The sequence below is a fragment of the Littorina saxatilis genome, linkage group LG11, assembly GCF_037325665.1.
Source record: "Littorina saxatilis isolate snail1 linkage group LG11, US_GU_Lsax_2.0, whole genome shotgun sequence".
NCBI classification, from domain to species: domain Eukaryota; kingdom Metazoa; phylum Mollusca; class Gastropoda; order Littorinimorpha; family Littorinidae; genus Littorina; species Littorina saxatilis.
The window spans coordinates 3,374,210-3,392,715 of NC_090255.1; the positions used below are offsets into that span (position 1 = coordinate 3,374,210).

Sequence of the window (18,506 nt, forward strand, 5' to 3'; positions counted from 1 at the left end):
TGTATATGTGACTGTGTGTGTGTGTGTGACTGTGTGTGTGTGTATGTGACTGTGTGACTTTGGACAGGGAGCTACAATAATGTTGACCATATGTCTTATTGGAGGTATGTTCATAATTATGTGACCCTCCACCACGAAATGAGTCGCATGTCACCTCGCGCGGTTCTGCGCTAGACTTAATATAAGTCCGGGCCGGGAGTGCCTGGTAACAGTGTGAGGGTCACCTTAGTCACATGCTTATAACTCAAACCGTTTTTGCTCTTTTCTATAACTGTTTTCACCACTGGATAGAGCATACACAACTCTTTAGGAAAATGTAAAAATATGAAAATCATGCAAAGGTGACATGCGACTCATTTCGTGGTGGAGGGTCACATATTACATTGAGAAAAGCCTGAGGTGGTTATAGCCAAATCGTTTGCACGAGAAGGGTTTTGCTGTTCCCAGACAAAACATATATTTATATAATATCATAATATCAAAATGAAGTATATCTAATGCCAAATATATATTTTCTGCAGGTTTTTGCTTGAATTTCTTTCCGAGCCAAGGTACGCTAAATGCCCGGCTGGCGTCTCACTATCAAGTGACATATAGCTGCTTTGACAGTGCAAACAGATACTCCTCCATAACTGCTGACGTCTTCATAAAGCCCAACGCGCCACCCTACTTTGAACCGGCCAAGTACCAGAACATGATGAAAGGTTTACTGTTGTACAGAATTTTAGTTTGGGTTGTTTTCTCTTGTAATGTTTTGGGGTGATAGCATAGTATGAGTTCTTCCGTACTTTTCGTTACCATGTTCTTAGCTTAGAAGAAATGTGTCTCTGTGTCCTGGTATTGGCCGTGTTGTGCCTTTGTTAGCCCTGTTAGCCAATAAGAGCTTCTAGCTTGTCAATGTCACGGTGGTTTTACCCTCCGCCCTGGTCAAAAAAGACAAAACAGAAGACGATACGTTCCCCTCGGATACACGAAAAAGCCGCTCTTCCAACAAACTATGGGATATTTTGTCTTGTACAAACATGCATTAATTATTGTCATCATTTTCACGAGTTTTTATTCATAACTTGCTTTAGCAAAAGAACAGTGTGTGCTAGTGACAACCCTAAGTGGCGAATGGTTTGAGCTTCAGGTGAAACGTGGGTTGTCAATATGAAAGCCGAGTAGGCTGTTTATTTGATGTGTGGAACCATCGCGGGTTTTTGATTGCGTTTCCGAGGGCAACGATTGTAACCATCTGTTATCAAAGACTAAATTAATATTGATAATAAGATAATGTTGAACTTTAGTTTTCTTAACTCAATGTTCACAATCCAATGCCACGTTTGAGTTATATTTAAAAGTATTTTTTTTATAACTACAATGAATAATTATAGTAAAAGAAAAGGACAAAATAAGCTCAACAATTGACCATGAATTTTTCATTGTGTTTTTGGTCAAAGAATAAGGCAACATTTCGAACACCAAATGTGTCCCCCTTTGCTTATCACTTTAGTTCTCAAAATATGCTTACATTCTTTATTCAGAAATTAATATGTAAATCGCCGTGAGCTCTTGTGAGAAACGGCGATTAATAAATGTCCATTATTATTATTATTATTATTATTATTATTATTATTATTATCATTATATTGCCCGAGGTCGGTAACCTGACAACAAGCCACCAACCATCTTTAGCCAATAAGGTATTGATGATACTGACTCGAGGGTTACATCAGAAGCCTAAATGATACTTTATCCTTAGCCTCTAAGACAGAGGCAGGTTTCTCATGCGGGATTTTTGAACACTTGTTTCGACACACTCTGAAAACATCACAGACAAAGTGTTAGCACAGTAAAGTAGATTGCTGTGGTCAATCCACGTACTTTGTCTTTGAGTAATGATTGCTGCTGGCAACCGTCAAGCGTCGGAAACTGGTGTGGTTCGGCCATGTCACAAGGCACGACAGCCTCTCCAAAACAATACTGCAGGGCACTGTCGAGGGAGGACGCAGGCGAGGAAGACAACGCAAGAGTTGGTCCGACAACGTCAAGGATTAGACTCAGCTAGGCTTCCCTGACCTACTGGTGACAGCCCCCGACAGAAATGCCTGGAGATGGGTGTCTGCCTCCTCAGCCCTCTTGTCCCCCCGACGACTGTTTCAGCCGGGGGATTGATGATGATGATGATGATGATGATGATGATGATGATGATGATGATGATGATGATGATGATGATGATGATGATGATGATGATGATGACTATGATGATGATGATGATGATGATGATGATGAATGATTCGTTATTTGTAATGTTTCTTTGCCTCGTTCCAGTGGCGGAAAATATCAGTCCAACCACGGGTGTGATGGTGCAGGCCACTGACCCGGAAGGCGACGCCTTGATATACTCCATGGTAACCTATCCCAACACGGATGTTCTGGAAATCGACAGCTGTAAGTTTGATTTAAAGGCCAACCCCGCCTCGTGGAAACAGTTCGCCTCATTGTCTCAGAGGCTGAGGCTTTACATGGAATAAGACTATCCCTCCAACAAGTCACACGAATTGACTGGGTGCTCTCCAGTAAAAGGTGTTGGTGCCTTTTTCGAAAGTTAATGTGTAAACAATCCGATGCACCACAGCAAGCAGTCAGGGGGTTGGTTTTGGGTATGTGACTAAGTGGGGGGATGGTTTTTATTCCATTGAAAAGCGTGAACAGATCTGGGACAGTGAAAAGAACTGTTTTCACGATGCAGAGTGGGCCTTTAAAAACAATGTACTTCTGGTGTAAACGGTTCGTCTCCAGACTTAAACATGTAAAACAAGGCTATCCCTTAACTGGGACGCATACATACAAATAAACAGTGTGACTGCTCTCTGTGCAAAGTGAAATTAAAAAAAAAACTTTGCAAAAAGCCAATGGTGTCTGTTCAAATTTAATTCATCAAAGAAAAAGTTCACTGTTTTATTTTGTGGTATAGTGCCGAGTGCAGGCAGGGTCTTGTACCATCGTAAAGCCTGGATAGCTATGAGTCGAACATTTTACTCAGGAAGGATCGTGTCTTTAACGTGGCATAGACCCTTTATCTCGAATGGTTAATTACATGTGTGTCTTTTGAACGAAGCCTTTCTCGATACCTCGTAGGTCCTCCGCATCTTACCTATAAGACAAATGACCAACCAAACATGAAAACAGGTCGCTTGAAGTGTGAGTGAAACATTTAGTCAATCTTTCAGCCTCAAAGTGTAAATCTGGACAGTCTGTTAATCAGTGTTTAATTAAATTAAAAAATAATAGATGAGTATCTTTATGAAATCCTGATATATTATTCCAATACCGACACACACAAAGCAAACTACAATATACACACATCATTTCATAAACATGGCCGGCTGAGTGTAATGTTCTTTGTATGTCAGTGTCGGGAGAGATCCGAGTGGCCTCAGGGAAAAACCTCTATTCAGACTGCCGCAACCACTACTCTGCCGAGGTCTACGTCAAGGACAGGTACCACACCACAAAGGCCGGACCCATTGCCGTGGCTCTAGGAGTCGAAGGTAAAGCTGCATCAATAGTCATTACAGCGACACTGTGGCATGGTGATGGTAGTGTTCGTGGATGCAGTAGGGGATCATTCTGTAGGCATGGGGGTGATTGTGACGACGGCGACAACAACGACGACGACGACGATGGTGATTATAATGAGGAGGAGGAGGAGGAGAAGGAGGATGATGATGATCAGTAGAGCTTCACTATTATTAGCTTGACAGCTTTAATATGAAACCTAACTTACGCACTGGAACATCAATAAAACCCACACGGCGCTAGGTTTGACCCTTTACGACTGCTAGATCCTTCAGTCAGTCGAACTATCCTGTAAAATGATCGATCGATTGATTGATTGATTGATTGATTGATTAATTAATTGATGGATAGATTGATGGATGGATGGAGGGATGGATGGATGGATGACTAAATAGATTTATCGCTTGCTTGCTTGATTGATTTATCCTTTGCTCAACTTTGCTCGCTATCATGTTGCATTGGCAGGTGCGAGCAGTCCTCCAGTCATCACAAACGTGCTCAACGAATTGCTCGTGCGGGAGGATGAGGAAGTCGATAACGTGCTACTGACCATGGATTTGGTTGACGACAATCCGGGGAAATTGAATGTCAAAATGGTTACCGTACCGGCCTCAGCAAGTACACTTTTCAAGTATAAGCACAGTAAGTTGAGCCAGAGAAATGTTATTGATTTTATTTTTTTTTCTATTATAAGATATTTGGTGACTTGTTGACCGACCAGCTTTTTTGTTGGTCCGAGGGGACCATATCGTCTTTTGTTTCATCTTTATCGACCAAGGCCGAAGGCCGCGGTTGATTAATATGTGACAAAAGGCGATATGCTCCCCGAGGGCCAACACAAAAATGCTGGTCTGACAACAAGCCACCAAACATCGTTTTTGTCATCATTTTGGTAGTGCAACTAAATTGAATACTCACCCACAGGGAGACGAATTTTTAGAATCCAATTCCGGGCCACAAAGCAGCGTCATAGTAGTTCCAGATAACAGGTCAAGCTTGTCTGTGACGTCAAACGTAGCCTTTTGACGCTTTTCTTCCAGTCTGAAAATGTACAGAGCTGCGATCATATGTGTGAGTTCAGTAAGTGTTGAGCATATTTTCGTTTGTTAAGTGTTTTATGCCTTTTCGATGTGGATTTTGCGATCACAGAGATAAGTTGCAAATTGACCATGAGTCACCGCGGTAATTATCAACATTGATTGGGTCTTTGAGAGTGAATACTTACAATCGTTGTCCTCGGAAACACGAATCCAAAGCCGCGATGGTTCCACATATCAAACAATCAGCCTGATTGGCTTTTTCTTTGACAATCCATGTTTCACCTGAAAGCTCAAACCCATTCACCACCTCGATTTATTGCATAGGGAATATGAGATTTATTCCCCGGCTGGGTATGAATGAAAACTCGTGAAAAAGATGACAAGTCTATATTCTATTCGTTGTCGGTAGATGTGGCTGTGATGTCCATATTTATCAGTCACAATGTCCAGAAAGGGGTAATCATATCAGATCGAGGCGTAATCTAACGATAACAAATGTATTGCGTTTGTTTAGGACACTTATATGCATCGTTTACAAAATAAACAAGAAAGCAAGACAGGCTCTTCCGTAAACCTCCCGTCGGTAGCTGATAAGTGTTTTTGTCCTTTTGGATTTCCTGAAATTCGCAGTCAACGAAGACTATCGTGTATGTATACACGTAGCAAAACCGCCGAATGCCATGGTACAGCATAGACATGCAAGCAAGAGGTTAGAAGTTTGTTGTCTTTTGATTTGGAACGTGATGCGCTCTAGACGCGTTCTAGAACTTGTTGTCGACAGCTTGGATGGTCGTTTTCATTGATTAGAAGTCATCAGAGTTTCAAGGAATTGTCTTTTGCTTTCACAAAACTGTTCAGGCTAAAAGACTTGTGATCATCTAACCATCATTACCACACAAGAGTCGTAAAGATCAAGGTAGAACGTACGCACAGAGAATGTGACTGAGCTCTCCATCTCATTTCCACTGTCTCGATCTCTCTCATAGTCAGATCAGTTCCGTTGCGTTTTAATCTCAGGGCTGTTGAGGTGTAAACCCTTGTGTTTGCAGACACTTTGCTTCCGTCAAAGTAGGGTGAGACATCTCATTCAAATGTTAGTCAAAGTAGGGTGAGACATCTCATTCAAATGTTAGTCAAAGTAGGGTGAGACATCTCATTCAAATGTTAGTCAAAGTAGGGTGAGACATCTCATTCAAATGTTAGTCAAAGTAGGGTGAGACATCTCATTCAAATGTTAGTCTAAGTAGGATGGATACATCTCATTCAAATGTTAGTCAAAGTTAGCCAGTTCAAAACACGTCTGCTGCTGTCTTGCATTGTGTCTGTTGCTGTTGTTTTTCTGCTCTGTTGCTGTTTCTTGCATCCCCCGTCGGTATGACTTCAGATGCAATTTCTAGGACACATGTCTGCATATAAAAATGGTGCATACTTTAACCGGGTAGCTCAGATGGTAGAACACTGGACTTGTGATCGAAAGGTCGCTGGTTCGAATCCGGTCCGGGACGGACACGGGTCAACTGTATGTGCAGACCCAGAGACGGTATCCATCTCCCACCCCCGTGTCACCACAATGGCACGTTAAAGATCTTGGTCATTCTACCATAAGTGCAGATGGCCGATACCACCTAAACACGCATACATCAAAAGCCGCGAGGGCGTAAAAACTCGAATCGTATAAACCAATTCATGTCCAATATAGGCAATTAAGACCTGACGGACAATAAGCTCCTTAAAATGTACTTTTTTTTCTTTTCGATTTCCCTTTTCGATATGTGTAGCTGAGCTTTTTGCCAAATTGTGTTTCAGGTAAATATCTAAATCCTTTATTTTTGAATTGACCGTCTAAAGATGGCCGCCGTTACTGAAGACTGTCTTCCTGCGCAATATTACTTGGCTATGACTACTTCCTGTGCCATATCAGTTAAAGGCACAGTAAGCCTCCCGTAAACCATCACAGATACTGTCAGGCTTTTACACACAGTACAAACACCCTTCCATTTGAACGCTCACCAAACGGGAACATCCTAGGTGCCCTACGTAAAGATCATTACAGAGCGAGCATTTTTCAAAGAAATAATTTTTCGGAGAGAGTGTCAGAGACAATCGGACCGTGGTGCGTTTTGGCGCTAGACCTAACTTTTAAAATCTAAATAATAAATTGACAGCTTGTTACACAAACATTCTTAAATCATAAAAGAATTCTTTTTTTTTCATCAAGACAAGATCAGTACTATTCGAAGTTTTAAAAGTTTGAAAAAAGAAACGCCCGGAAGCAGGGTCACGCAAGGTCGTGGTACTCGTAGCAGACGACGGTTTAGACCTATCGCCAGTTCCTCTGAACAGTCAAAAACCATCGCTAGAGTTCTTGTGAACCACAGCCGTTTGTTTCGTGCATAGTCAGAGGTACTTAATAACGTGCTATTGCAAATAAGCTCACAGCGAGTCGCATTTAAATTACTACCTGACGACTACATTGTGAAAAAGGGAAACTTGATCACACGGGTACACGATGGCTCAGGGGTAAGATAAACCACGCAAAAATAAATTCTTTGAACATTGCTCGCTCTTTACGGAGGGCACCTAGGATGTTCCCGTTTGGTGAGCGTTCAAATGGAAGGGTGTTTGTACTGTGTGTAAAAAGCCTGACAGTATCTGTGATGGTTTTTGGGAGGCTTACTGTGCCTTTAAAATAGGGTGCCTGTTGGACCGATGGTTGCAGTTTCAGTTTTATCACGTGACCCGCATAAACGCAATTAACATATATATATATGTGTTTTGAGCGGAGCCGAGGATGTAATATAATATTAATACATACGATAGTTCACAATCACGTGAATGGATGGATGGATGGATACATGGATGGATGGATCGCTTGGTTTAAACTGTTTTATTCAACGTTTGTGCATTATTTACAAAAAACGCATATTGAGTAAACAACAACAAGCATAATGCTTATAGTGGTGTTTACAGTTTTCTAGACAATTACATGGATCGCTTGCTTGCTTGATTGATTGATCCCATCTTTACATGTTTCTGAAAGCGGGTAGCACTTTGGAACTTCAAGTGGCGAATCCCCTAGACTATGAGACCCAGCCCCACACGATCAACCTGAAGATCACAGCTTCAAACGGTAACTGTACCTCGAAAACCTACGATCTGACTGTCAGGCTTGTGGACGTTAACGAGCCTCCGGTCCTGGAACCCAAGTCACAAGCACTAGATTCGTGTGAAGGAAAGGTCAGTTATTGCTTGATTATGGGTGTATGGTTGTATGGGTGTATGGTTGTATGGGTGTATGGGTGTATGGGTGTATGGTTGTATGGGTGTATGGGTGTATGGTTGTATGGGTGTATGGGTGTATGGTTGTATGGGTGTATGGGAGTATGGTTGTATGGGTGTATGGTTGTATGGTTGTATGGGTGTATGGTTGTATGGGTGTATGGTTGTATGGGTGTATGGTTGTATGGGTGTATGGGTGTATGGGTGTATGGGCGTATGGGTGTATGGGTGTATGGGTGTATAGGTGTACGGGCAGTCAGATATTGATGTGGTTGGTTGTGGTGGTGGTGATGTTTTGTTTTTGTTTGTGGTTAAGATGGTGGTGTACGTTGGTGTTGAACGTTGGTGTTGTAGTTGTGGTGGTGTTATTTTTGGAAGTGTTGTTAGTGGTTGTGGTGTAAATGATGGTGTTATTATTGTTGTTGTTTTTGTTGGTGATGGTGGTGGTGTTGTTGGTGGTGGTAGCGAAGTTTTTGTAAGTGGTGGTGTTATTAGTGGTGTTGTTGTTGTTGTTGTTAGTGCTTATACGCACATAGAACTTTCGCAGTGTGGTGTGTGAATGAAATATTTGTCTAAACACATGCAAACTCATTTTTTGGGGGGACACAAGTGAACAATTCTATGACGCGTTTAAAAACTGGTTACGAAAAATTACATAACATTTTAACGAATACTAATAACGATCCACAATTTTGCCAAACAGTATGTGTAGTATGTTGGTCAAAAATTCTAAAAGTTTCAAAGCAATCCACAAAGTCATTACTGAAGTGCAGCCTTTTTTGTCATGATACCAGTTGAAAGAACCTCCACCTTAACATAATTATCTTGCTAAGAATGTAAGTGGAACTTTTCCAGGTAGACATCATACCTAATTGGCAAGCCACGGATCCTGACAAAGATGATGAAATCAAGTTCGTTAAAATCAAACCCAATGAGAGAGGAGAGTTTACAATCAATGAGAAAACAGGTAAGTCTACTCTTTTGTGATTGTGTCACCTATCTCTGTTTGTTTTTATGATAGCCTTTCCGCATCCGTATACACGTAAGACAAGATGCATACGGCATTCGTTTTATTGGTGTTCACACAATGCAATTGACGCATAGAAAAGGGCCGGCTAACTGCGTTTGAAGTGACATATGCAGGATCCTACAATCCTATGTTTGACGCGTGTCATTTTTTTCTGACTTTTTGCTTTTCTATTATTTAAATGTGGGTTTGTTCCCTGCCTTTATTCTGTGAAAAACGAAGGGGAAAGAGATACAACTAAAAAAGAAACCCAAGTGCAGTATTTTTCATTTTATTTTGCTCTACATATTCCAGGTGTTATCTCAACAACAGTTGACTACGGTATCGACGATATTGACCAAATGCCATTAAAACCACCCAAACGAAAGGTATTGGTGGAGAGTACAGTGTTCATTAGAGACAAACAAGGCGAGGAAGCGAACGCCACAGTCTCTATCCGCTTCTTGGACTGTAACGATAATGCGCCATACTTTCCTGTAAGTAAACCACCAGAGGACCCCCCCCCCCCCCCCCTTCATGCCAATTTTGCTGTGTCCGCAATGTCTCCTCTACTCTTTCCCCCCTCTCTCTCTACCTCTCCTGGGGCTCTCTGTATCACACACGGTCTCTTAATGATCTCTTCCCTCCTTTTCCACTCTTTTCTCTCGGACTTTTTCTTTATTCTCTCCTTACCTCTATCTTAATGTATGTATGTCTGTCTGTGTGTCTGCATGTTTGTCTGTCAGTCTATCTGTCTGTCTGTATATGTCTATCTTTTTGTCCGTCCGCCTTTCGGTCTGTCCGTCCGTCTTTCTGTCTGTCTGTCTGTCTGTCTGCCTGTCTGTCTGTCTCTCTGTCTGTCTGTCTGTCTCTATGTCTGTCTGTCTGTCTGTCTTACTGTCTGTCTGCCTGCCTGTCTGTCTGTCTGTCTGTCTTTCTTTCTGTCTGTGTGTCTGGCTGTCTGTCTAACTGTCTCACTTTCTTTATGCTGCCTACTGTTCAATTGTCTCTATCGTTTTATTTAAGTTTTAATTGTCACAGGTTTCAACCACGAAGCGTTAATGTTTCATTCTCTTGAAATCATTTACAGGCAAATGACACGTACTTCTTTGACTTTAAAGTAATTCTATTTTGGTAACAGAGATCTCGACTCAAATCACAGAAGATTCTTGGAATCCCTGTTTGACTCAGTACCAAAAGGTGTGCATGGATATAGTTGCACAGTGTCATTGCAAAAATAAATATGTTGAAAACATGTGGTGTTTTTTGTGTTGGCTGCTCAAAAATGGTCAAATAGACAGTACAGACAATGTCAGCTTTGCATTCAAAGCAAAGCGCATGTTTGCTGCACGAAAAAGCAATTTCAGCCCTGAAATCAGGCTTGCGAAAACGGACAACTGCACAGGGACCCGTTTAACTACAGGCAGTAGAGAACATTTAATTCAAACAGTGAGATATCAGGGACAAATGAGTCCTTTACAAAATGTGATAAGCGTGGACACTTAAATAGGTAACCTGTGGTCGACATCGTATAGTAAAGTTTGCAATGACGAACGTCATTGTTGTTGTAATACTTCCTTCGAAACTTGCCGGTTCAATGGTCGTCTGCTACACTTGAAAAAACCGGATGTCGACGTCATTTTTTAAAAACAATGTTGCACTGTTGGTACAGTTGGATTTTTGTTTATCTTGGGTGTAATGGGCTTTATAACGACGGTTTTGTATCGCGTGCCATGTTTGTTGTAAGAACTGACGTCCGTCATCACAGCTGATATCTATAGACACATTTTAGCTAATTTCAGCGAACATGTACAATACTTGAACTATTGTCTTTTCAAACTGATAGCCAATCATGTGTCCTTTCAAAACATGTCCATTCTGTTCAGATTGTTTATACCTTTTTCACCACCGATTGTCTACTTTGCATGCGCACCTTTTGGTACTAAGTCATGTGTTGATGTTTGTCTTGCGCGACGTAACGACAGTGACGTCATGTGTTGCATTTTTAGAAAGAACTGGCAAAGCCGTTTGAACCCAAAGCCTGCGAAACATCGGCAGGTACAGTGGCTGGTACAGTCGGGGGAGCCAAGGATGAAGACTCTGATCGCAACCAAAACAACGTCATCTTCTACTCAGGTAGCTAGTTTGGATCAAATTGTTCTCTTCTTCTTCTTCTTCTTCTTCTTCTTCTTCTTCTTCTTCTTCTTCTTCTTCTTCTTCTTCTTCTTCTTCTTCTTCTTCTTCTTCTTCTTCTTCTTCTTCTTCTTCTTCTTCTTCTTCTTCTTCTTCTTCTTCTTCTTCTTCTTCTTCTTCTTCTTCTTCTTCTTCTTCTTCTTCTTCTTCTTCTTCCACGACGCTGGTGGTGATGAAGATAGTGGTGGTGTGTGCGTGTGTGTTGGTGTGTGTGTGTGTGTGTGTGTGTTGGTGTGTGTGTGTGTGTGTGTGTTGGTGTGTGTGTGCGTGTGTGTGTGTGCGTGGGTGGGTTTAGCAATTCTTCGTGAACTACTAAACAGATCTTTATGAAATTTTACATTAAAAGTTCTTCCAGATAAAATCACAAGATGAGTTTTGTGGTTGTGGTCTTTTGGTTGTGGCTAGCCAAACCTAACTACATGTAGTCTCTGTGATCTCAGGTCAAGCTGCAGGAGTGAAAGTGGAGCAATCTGGTGCCGTTGTCTTGACGAAGGCCATGACTGCAGGGGAGGTAATCAACGTGCAAGTGGTGGCCACGGATAACGGCACAGTGCCGGGTCCTCTATCCAGCTCACCTTACTTTGTCTCGATCACCGCTCTGGTAAGTAAACCCGTTGTGGTGAGAACATCCCTTCACACAGGCCCTCCAGTGCAGCTAGTGCTACATATATTTTTTAGATTTGTATTGTTTTATCTCTTAAAGACATACGACAAAAACACAATAGAAACAATTAAACAGGTATGAATCTTTGGCCTCAGAATCTGTTTTTAAGTCATACCTCCTCTGAAAAAATACTTTCAGTTTGACTTTTGTTAATGTTAAAGACATAAGGAAAGCAGTAAGTTAGAACAGAGATTCAAATTAAAAAAAATCCCCCATCCCTCCCCCCCCCCCCCCCCATCCCTAGGCAACACTTATATTTACACAAAAAAAGTGGTACACCTCTTCCTGATTAGCATTGTTTCTTCATAGCAAAGAGAAGTCAGTCGAACTCTGATAATATTCCAGGCATTCCAGCCCCCCCCCCCCCCCCCCCCCCCCCCGCTCCTCACAAGCAAATATGTCGATGCACACAGACAGGTAGAACACGCCTTTTCTGATTAACTTTTCTGTAACAGTCATTACAGAAATTAAGCACCGTGAAAAAGTCTAACCCAAAGATGCCCCATACGAAGACACTGTTGTCATTGTGACTGCAAGGAGGTAGGCCTACACTTCTTCATGCCAAAAGAAAAGGCAGTCAGTTGGATAATTATTTATATTCCAGGAATGTACCCCTCCCAAGACAGACCCACCGGCCGTTGACACCGATAGCGATGCAAGCGGAACCGGAACCGGAACCGGAACCGAGGTAGACGATAGCGGCAAACGTATCATAACCGGGAATGCCAACAACCGGTTTTCGCTTCCCGACGTGGCATTGATTTCGGCTCCCGGAGAAGACGCCAGCAAGAATCGGAAGAACAACTTCTGGGATGACAGTGTGGGGTGGGTGGTGATGGCAGCCATCTTGGGTATTGCCTTGCTGTCTCTGCTCATCTACCTCCTGTGGCGATTCATCTGGCCTGCACTCCGTCTCTGCTTCAGGAACCTGCCTGCCCTCTGTAACAAGTAAGTCCATTATCACTATTAGGTCTACAGCAGTTAAGGATAAGGATGAGGTCATCTGGCCTGCACTCCGTCCCTTTTTCAGGAACTTGCCCGCCCTCTGTAACAAGTAAGTCCTGTATCACTGTTAGACAGAGCTCCACGGCAGTTAAGGATAAGGATAAGGTCATCTGGCCCGCTCTCCGTCTCTGCTTCAGGAACCTGCTCGCCCTCTGTGACAAATAAGTCTAATATCGACGTCGTCCTGGAATTTTGGCATAATTCATTTTAGACAGCTTGTCAGCAGAACTGAATATTTTGTATTATGAAATAGTGTTTATATTTGTGCCTGGTATGGACAGAAAGATAAAAAGAATGCTAAATGTTGTATTGTTCATCGTATTTTAGAGAATAGTTCTCACGGAGAATGATTTACTTAGTCCAAAGCGCAAAAACATCAACATCGCCTAGAATCCAGTTACGCCAAAATTCCCGGAAGACGACGATATCAAGAATGGTCTTGTTCTCCATTGTGTTGATTCTTGTACCTTTGTATTATTTGTTTGGGTCACGCTGAGCAAGAGCGAGCGATGTCTCTGTTAAAGAATCTTTAGTGAATGAGACAATGGCAAAAGGTGACGTTTTCATATTAGTATGTCCCAAATGACATTACCAGTACATTTTTCATCCTATAAGTTAATCGGTTTTCGTTCTATTGTTTTTCTGATAACACGCGTTTAAAATTGATTGTCAACTGGAACGGAAGAGCACACACAATGATCGGGACAGTAGACATAATACCTGACCTGTTGTCACTGTCTCATATACATAATTATACACCGTCCTCAGACAATGCTGCAACAGCATGTCAGCCTTTAGAAACAATTGGGTGGTTCTGGTCGGATGTAGGCCTATTTATGCTAACATGCTATTGCAAGCACGTTTCTACACTGTGTAAGATGTACACGGTGTCGTTCTGGCTAGATATACTCATTGTGTGCATACGGCTTCACGCTGCTTCTACCGTGTGCAAGATGTAGATTGTTCTGGCTATCTATTCCCCTATAGGCTTGTATCGAATTATTTCTAACAAAAATAACAACATGTGAGGATATGTCGCTCAAACGTCTTTGAAGTAGACACGCAACACATACAGCAATTACTTCTGTTAACATCGGCTAGAAATTGTTTGTCATGATATTACCATTTTGTTAGCGTTCGTTAATGTTTGTGGAGTGTTTTGTTTGTTTTTGTGTTTGTGTGTCGGTTTGTTTGTTTACAGAACCTTGATTCAATTAATTTTTCGTAAGATATACGGTATATATTGAAATATACAATATTTGACATTTTGGATGTGTTTTAGATGTAAGCAGAGACCGCCACCGAGACAGGTCACACCAGTCAAGCGCCAGCCACCTCCTCCGTAAGTACCGCCTTTCTTTCTTTTTACATTTAGTCAAGTTTTGACTAAATGTTTTAACGTAGAGGGGGGAATCGAGACGAGGGTGTGGTGTATGTGTGTGTGTCTGTGCGTGTGTGTGTGTGTGTGTGTAGAGCGATTCAGACCAAACTACTGGACCGATCTTTATGAAATTTGACATGAGAGTTGCTGGGTATGATATCCCCGAAATTTTTTTTCATTTTTTTGATAAATGTCTTTGATGACGTCATATCCGGCTTTTCGTGAAAGTTGAGGCGGCACTGTCACGCTCTCATTTTTCAACCAAATTGTTTGAAATTTTGGTCAAGTAATCTTCGACGAAGCCCGGACTTCGGTATTGCATTTCAGCTTGGTGGCTTAAAAATTAATTAATGACTTTGGTCATTAAAAATCGGAAAATTGTAAAAAAAACAAAAAATGTATAAAACGATTCAAATTTACGTTCATCTTATTCTCCATCATTTTCTGATTCCAAAAACATATAAATATGTTATATTTGGATTAAAAACAAGCTCTGAAAATTAAATATATAAAAATTATTATCAAAATTAAATTGTCGAAATCAATTTAAAAACACTTTCATCTTATTCCTTGTCGGTTCCTGATTCCAAAAAAATATAGATATGATATGTTTGGATTAAAAACACGCTCAGAAAGTTAAAACGAAGAGAGGTACAGAAAAGCGTGCTATCGTTCTCAGCGCAATTACTACCCCGCTCTTCTTGTCAATTTCACTGCCTTTGCCGTGAGCGGTGGACTGACGATGCTACGAGTACGAGTATACGGTCTTGCTGCGTTGCATTGCGTTCAGTTTCATTCTGTGAGTTCGACAGCTACTTGACTAAATGTTGTATTTTCGCCTTACGCGACTTGTTTTCTTCTTCTTTGTTCTCATTACTTTATTGTCCCATCGCTGGGAAATTCGGGTCGCTTCCTCCCAGTGGAAAGCTAGCAGCAACGGAATCGCGCTACCCAGGTGTCTGCGTGTTTAGGTGTATTCAGCAACCTGCACTTATGGCAGACTGACCAAGATGGTTTACGTGCCACAGTGGTGACACGTGGGTGGGACATGGCTTCCGTCTCTGGGTCTGCACATAAAGTTGACGCGTGTCCGTCCCGGCCCGAATTCGAACCTGCGACCTGCGACCTGCGACCTTCGAGACGTATTTGGTGTACTAAACGCAAAACTAAAACAAACTCCCCAAATAGTAAGACTCTTCGATGCGCAAGGGTTATCTTAATGTGATCTTCATTTTTATATTTAGTCAAGTTTTGACTAAATATTTTAACGTAGAGGGGGGAATCGAGACGAGGGTCGTGGAGTATGTGTGTGTGTGTGTGTGTCTGTCTGTGTGTGTGTGTAGAGCGATTCAGACTAAACTACTGGACCGATCTTTATGAAATTTGACATGAGAGTTCCTGGGTATGAAATCCCCATACGTTTTTTTCATTTTTTCAATAAATGTCTTTGATGACGTCATATCCGGCTTTTCGTGAAAGTTGAGGCGGCACTGTCACGCTCTCATTTGTTCAACCAAATTGGTTGAACTTTTGGTCAAGTAATCTTCGACGAAGGCCGGGGTTTGGTATTGCATTTCAGCTTGGTGGCTTAAAAACTAATGAGTGAGTTTGGTCATTAAAAATCTGAAAATTGTAAAAAAAAAAAAAAATTTATAAAACGATCCAAATTTACGTACATCTTATTTGTTATCATTTGTTGATTTCCAAAAACATATAAATATGTTATATTTGGATTAAAAACAAGCTCTGAAAATTAAATATATAAAAATTATTATCAAAATTAAGTTGTCCAAATCAATTTAAAAACACTTTCATCTTATTCCTTGTCGGTTCCTGATTCCAAAAACATATAGATATGATATGTTTCGATTAAAAACACGCTCAGAAAGTTAAAACGAAGAGAGGTACAGAAAAGCGTGCTATCCTTCTCAGCGCAAGTACTACCCCGCTCTTCTTGTCAATTTCACTGCCTTTGCCGTGCGCGGTGGACTGACGATGCTACGAGTATACGGTCTTGCTGCGTTGCATTGCGTTCAGTTTCATTCTGTGAGTTCGACAGCTACTTGACTAAATGTTGTATTTTCGCCTTACGCGACTTGTTTGTTTTGGTCCCGTCAGAGACGATTCCAAACTTAGAGCATCATTCGATCATCTTGAACACGGACCACATTTCAATGACATGTTTGCTTTCTGTGCAGAATAGGACTTATCTTTTTCTTTAATTAACTTCGTAAGTGGCGTCAGCGTCAGCATGAACAGTTCAATCAGGAGAAAACTCACAATGAACAGACCAAAGCAAGGCGTTGATTTGTTTTATGTGTTCAAGTGGAAGAAAGGGAGATGATTCGTTTGATGTGTTTTTTCTGGGCAGACTTGATTTCACGTGGGATAATAACCATATCCGTCAACTTGAACATGCAATAAAATGCAACGTCATGTGTGTCAAATAACCGAACATAATTATGCATTGTGTTGACCCGGGGGAATAACTTTTGCCCTTTAGCAGTTTCAAAGTCCCCCCCCCCCCCCACCCCCACCCCCAATTAAAAAAGTTAACCGTATGTGTTTCTATTTAAGGCAGACACAACCCTCTCTTCTTTCAGAACAGAAGTACTATAGAAGGATACTGTCGTTCTGTGTAACAGCATGTGATGGCCGAAATAGTCGTTCGCACGTGATAGAAAATGTATGTTTAATTGTAATACGTATTACATTATTTACAGGAGGCAGCCCAGCCCTCCACCCGGCCCTGCCTTCATCTTTGGCTTTTGGAAAGAAAGTAAGATTTTGTTGTTGATTATTTTGGTTTACAATAATTATGTCTTGACAGCCTTCATGCCTTGTGTCCAATACTACACTACCACTATTACTAACTTATATTAGTATATATATATTGTATTGTTATGAATATTATCATAATTTAAGTGGTGCTTTTAAAACATTTTTGGGGGGTTTTGTTTGATGGGTTTTTTTTTTTTTTTTTTTTGGGGGGGGGGGGGGGAGGAGAGGTATAGATTTTCAGTTCTATTGAAGGCAACAAAACAGCCCAGGGCATAAACGTAAGATGCACGTGCCACCAAAAGGGTCCTGGCTATAAACTTTGCTTATTAGTTTGTTTTTAAAAGTTGACCCAGTGACGAAATTACGCACTGTAGAATATCTCAACACAAAAGCTGACCATTTCTTATCTTTTTGAAGAATATATATGTCCTCTAAAGCAATACCCCAGTTTTTCACTGCCTACCCAGACGATGACTACGGAAAGACGTTCAACCATTGTTAGTGTTATTGTTATCGCTATTGTTTTTGCTATTGTAATTTGTATTATTAGTGTCAGTGTTACTGTTATATACCAATACCTGCATGTCCATGTCCATAGCCTACCCAAACGATGACTAGGGCAAGGCGTTCAACCACTGTTGTTGCTATTGGTATTGCTAATGGTGATGCTATTGTGATTTGTATTGCTATTGTTTTTGGTATTTTTATGGGTATTGCAATTGGTATTGGTTTTGTTATTGGAATTGTTATTGGAATTTTTATTGTGATTAGTATTAATATTACTATTAGTTACGGTATTGTTATTGGTAACGTTATTGGTATTGCTAGAGTTATTGCTATTATCATTGGTATTGTTATTATTGTTGGTATACCAATGTCCTCAGCCTACTCTGACGATGACTACGGCAAGACGTTTAACCAACCCACACGTCAGGACGTCCCAGGGGCGAGCAAAGGGCCGGAACGAGTGGACACCAACACTTACGACGTTGACCCCATCATCCCCCCATCTGCTGCCAACGCTCCACCCCCTCCCTCCTCCTCCTGTGTCGTTATGTAGTCCAGTCGACTGGTATGGCGGCATGCTAGCGCCAAAAGTGATAATTACTCATTTCACTGTGATATTAGTAATTTAAACCACAACCCAAAGAAAAGAACATATATATATGTTACAGGCAAGTTGGGAAACCAGGCATTTCCGGAAATGACTAACGAGTTGAGCTTGATATTTTAGTCATTTACAGAAATGACTGAAATTACTTAGTCAACATTACCGAATATGCCTAGGCACGTGAATCATAGTCATAAAGGTTGTGAAATGAGAAATGTTAGGACATTTGTGTTCACGCCAAGCCAGCGATCGTGACCAAAACTGTCAACCACGTGAATATTGTTCTCCAAACTAAACTGAATAAGATTTGTGTTTAAATAATCGTGTGTGTGTGTTTTTTTTTTAACTTTTTATGGGCGGTTATGTATTTAATTTACTTGGGCTCGTGAATACTACCGAATATGCCTAGGCACGTGAATCATAGTCATAAAGGTTGTGAAATGAGAAATGTTAGGACATTTGTGTTCACGCCAAGCCAGCGA

At 41.2% G+C, this 18,506-nt stretch overlaps 2 protein-coding genes across 4 annotated transcripts in view; both read left to right on the forward strand.

The window, feature by feature from the left end:
* LOC138979423 (uncharacterized) overlaps positions 1 to 18,075 on the forward strand; it is a 53,722-nt gene extending 35,647 nt beyond the window's left edge. Inside the window, exons 3-15 of the mRNA XM_070352149.1 lie at positions 522 to 704; positions 2,314 to 2,433; positions 3,399 to 3,536; positions 4,030 to 4,206; positions 7,645 to 7,841; positions 8,739 to 8,850; positions 9,205 to 9,386; positions 10,899 to 11,025; positions 11,523 to 11,683; positions 12,351 to 12,694; positions 14,034 to 14,093; positions 16,856 to 16,911; positions 17,798 to 18,075. Coding sequence (XP_070208250.1) covers positions 522 to 704; positions 2,314 to 2,433; positions 3,399 to 3,536; positions 4,030 to 4,206; positions 7,645 to 7,841; positions 8,739 to 8,850; positions 9,205 to 9,386; positions 10,899 to 11,025; positions 11,523 to 11,683; positions 12,351 to 12,694; positions 14,034 to 14,093; positions 16,856 to 16,911; positions 17,798 to 17,973 — 2,033 coding nt within the window. The 3' untranslated portion in view covers positions 17,974 to 18,075. The remainder of the gene's footprint in view (positions 1 to 521; positions 705 to 2,313; positions 2,434 to 3,398; positions 3,537 to 4,029; positions 4,207 to 7,644; positions 7,842 to 8,738; positions 8,851 to 9,204; positions 9,387 to 10,898; positions 11,026 to 11,522; positions 11,684 to 12,350; positions 12,695 to 14,033; positions 14,094 to 16,855; positions 16,912 to 17,797) is intronic.
* A 58-nt stretch (positions 18,076 to 18,133) lies between these two features.
* The window catches only part of LOC138979441 (KRAB-A domain-containing protein 2-like), a 149,393-nt gene continuing 149,020 nt past the window's right edge, over positions 18,134 to 18,506 (forward strand). For all 3 annotated transcript variants that reach the window (XR_011460030.1, XR_011460029.1, XM_070352161.1), the window contains exon 1: positions 18,134 to 18,506. This exon is cut by the window's right edge and continues 376 nt beyond it. The gene's annotated coding sequence lies outside the window, so the exon portion shown is untranslated.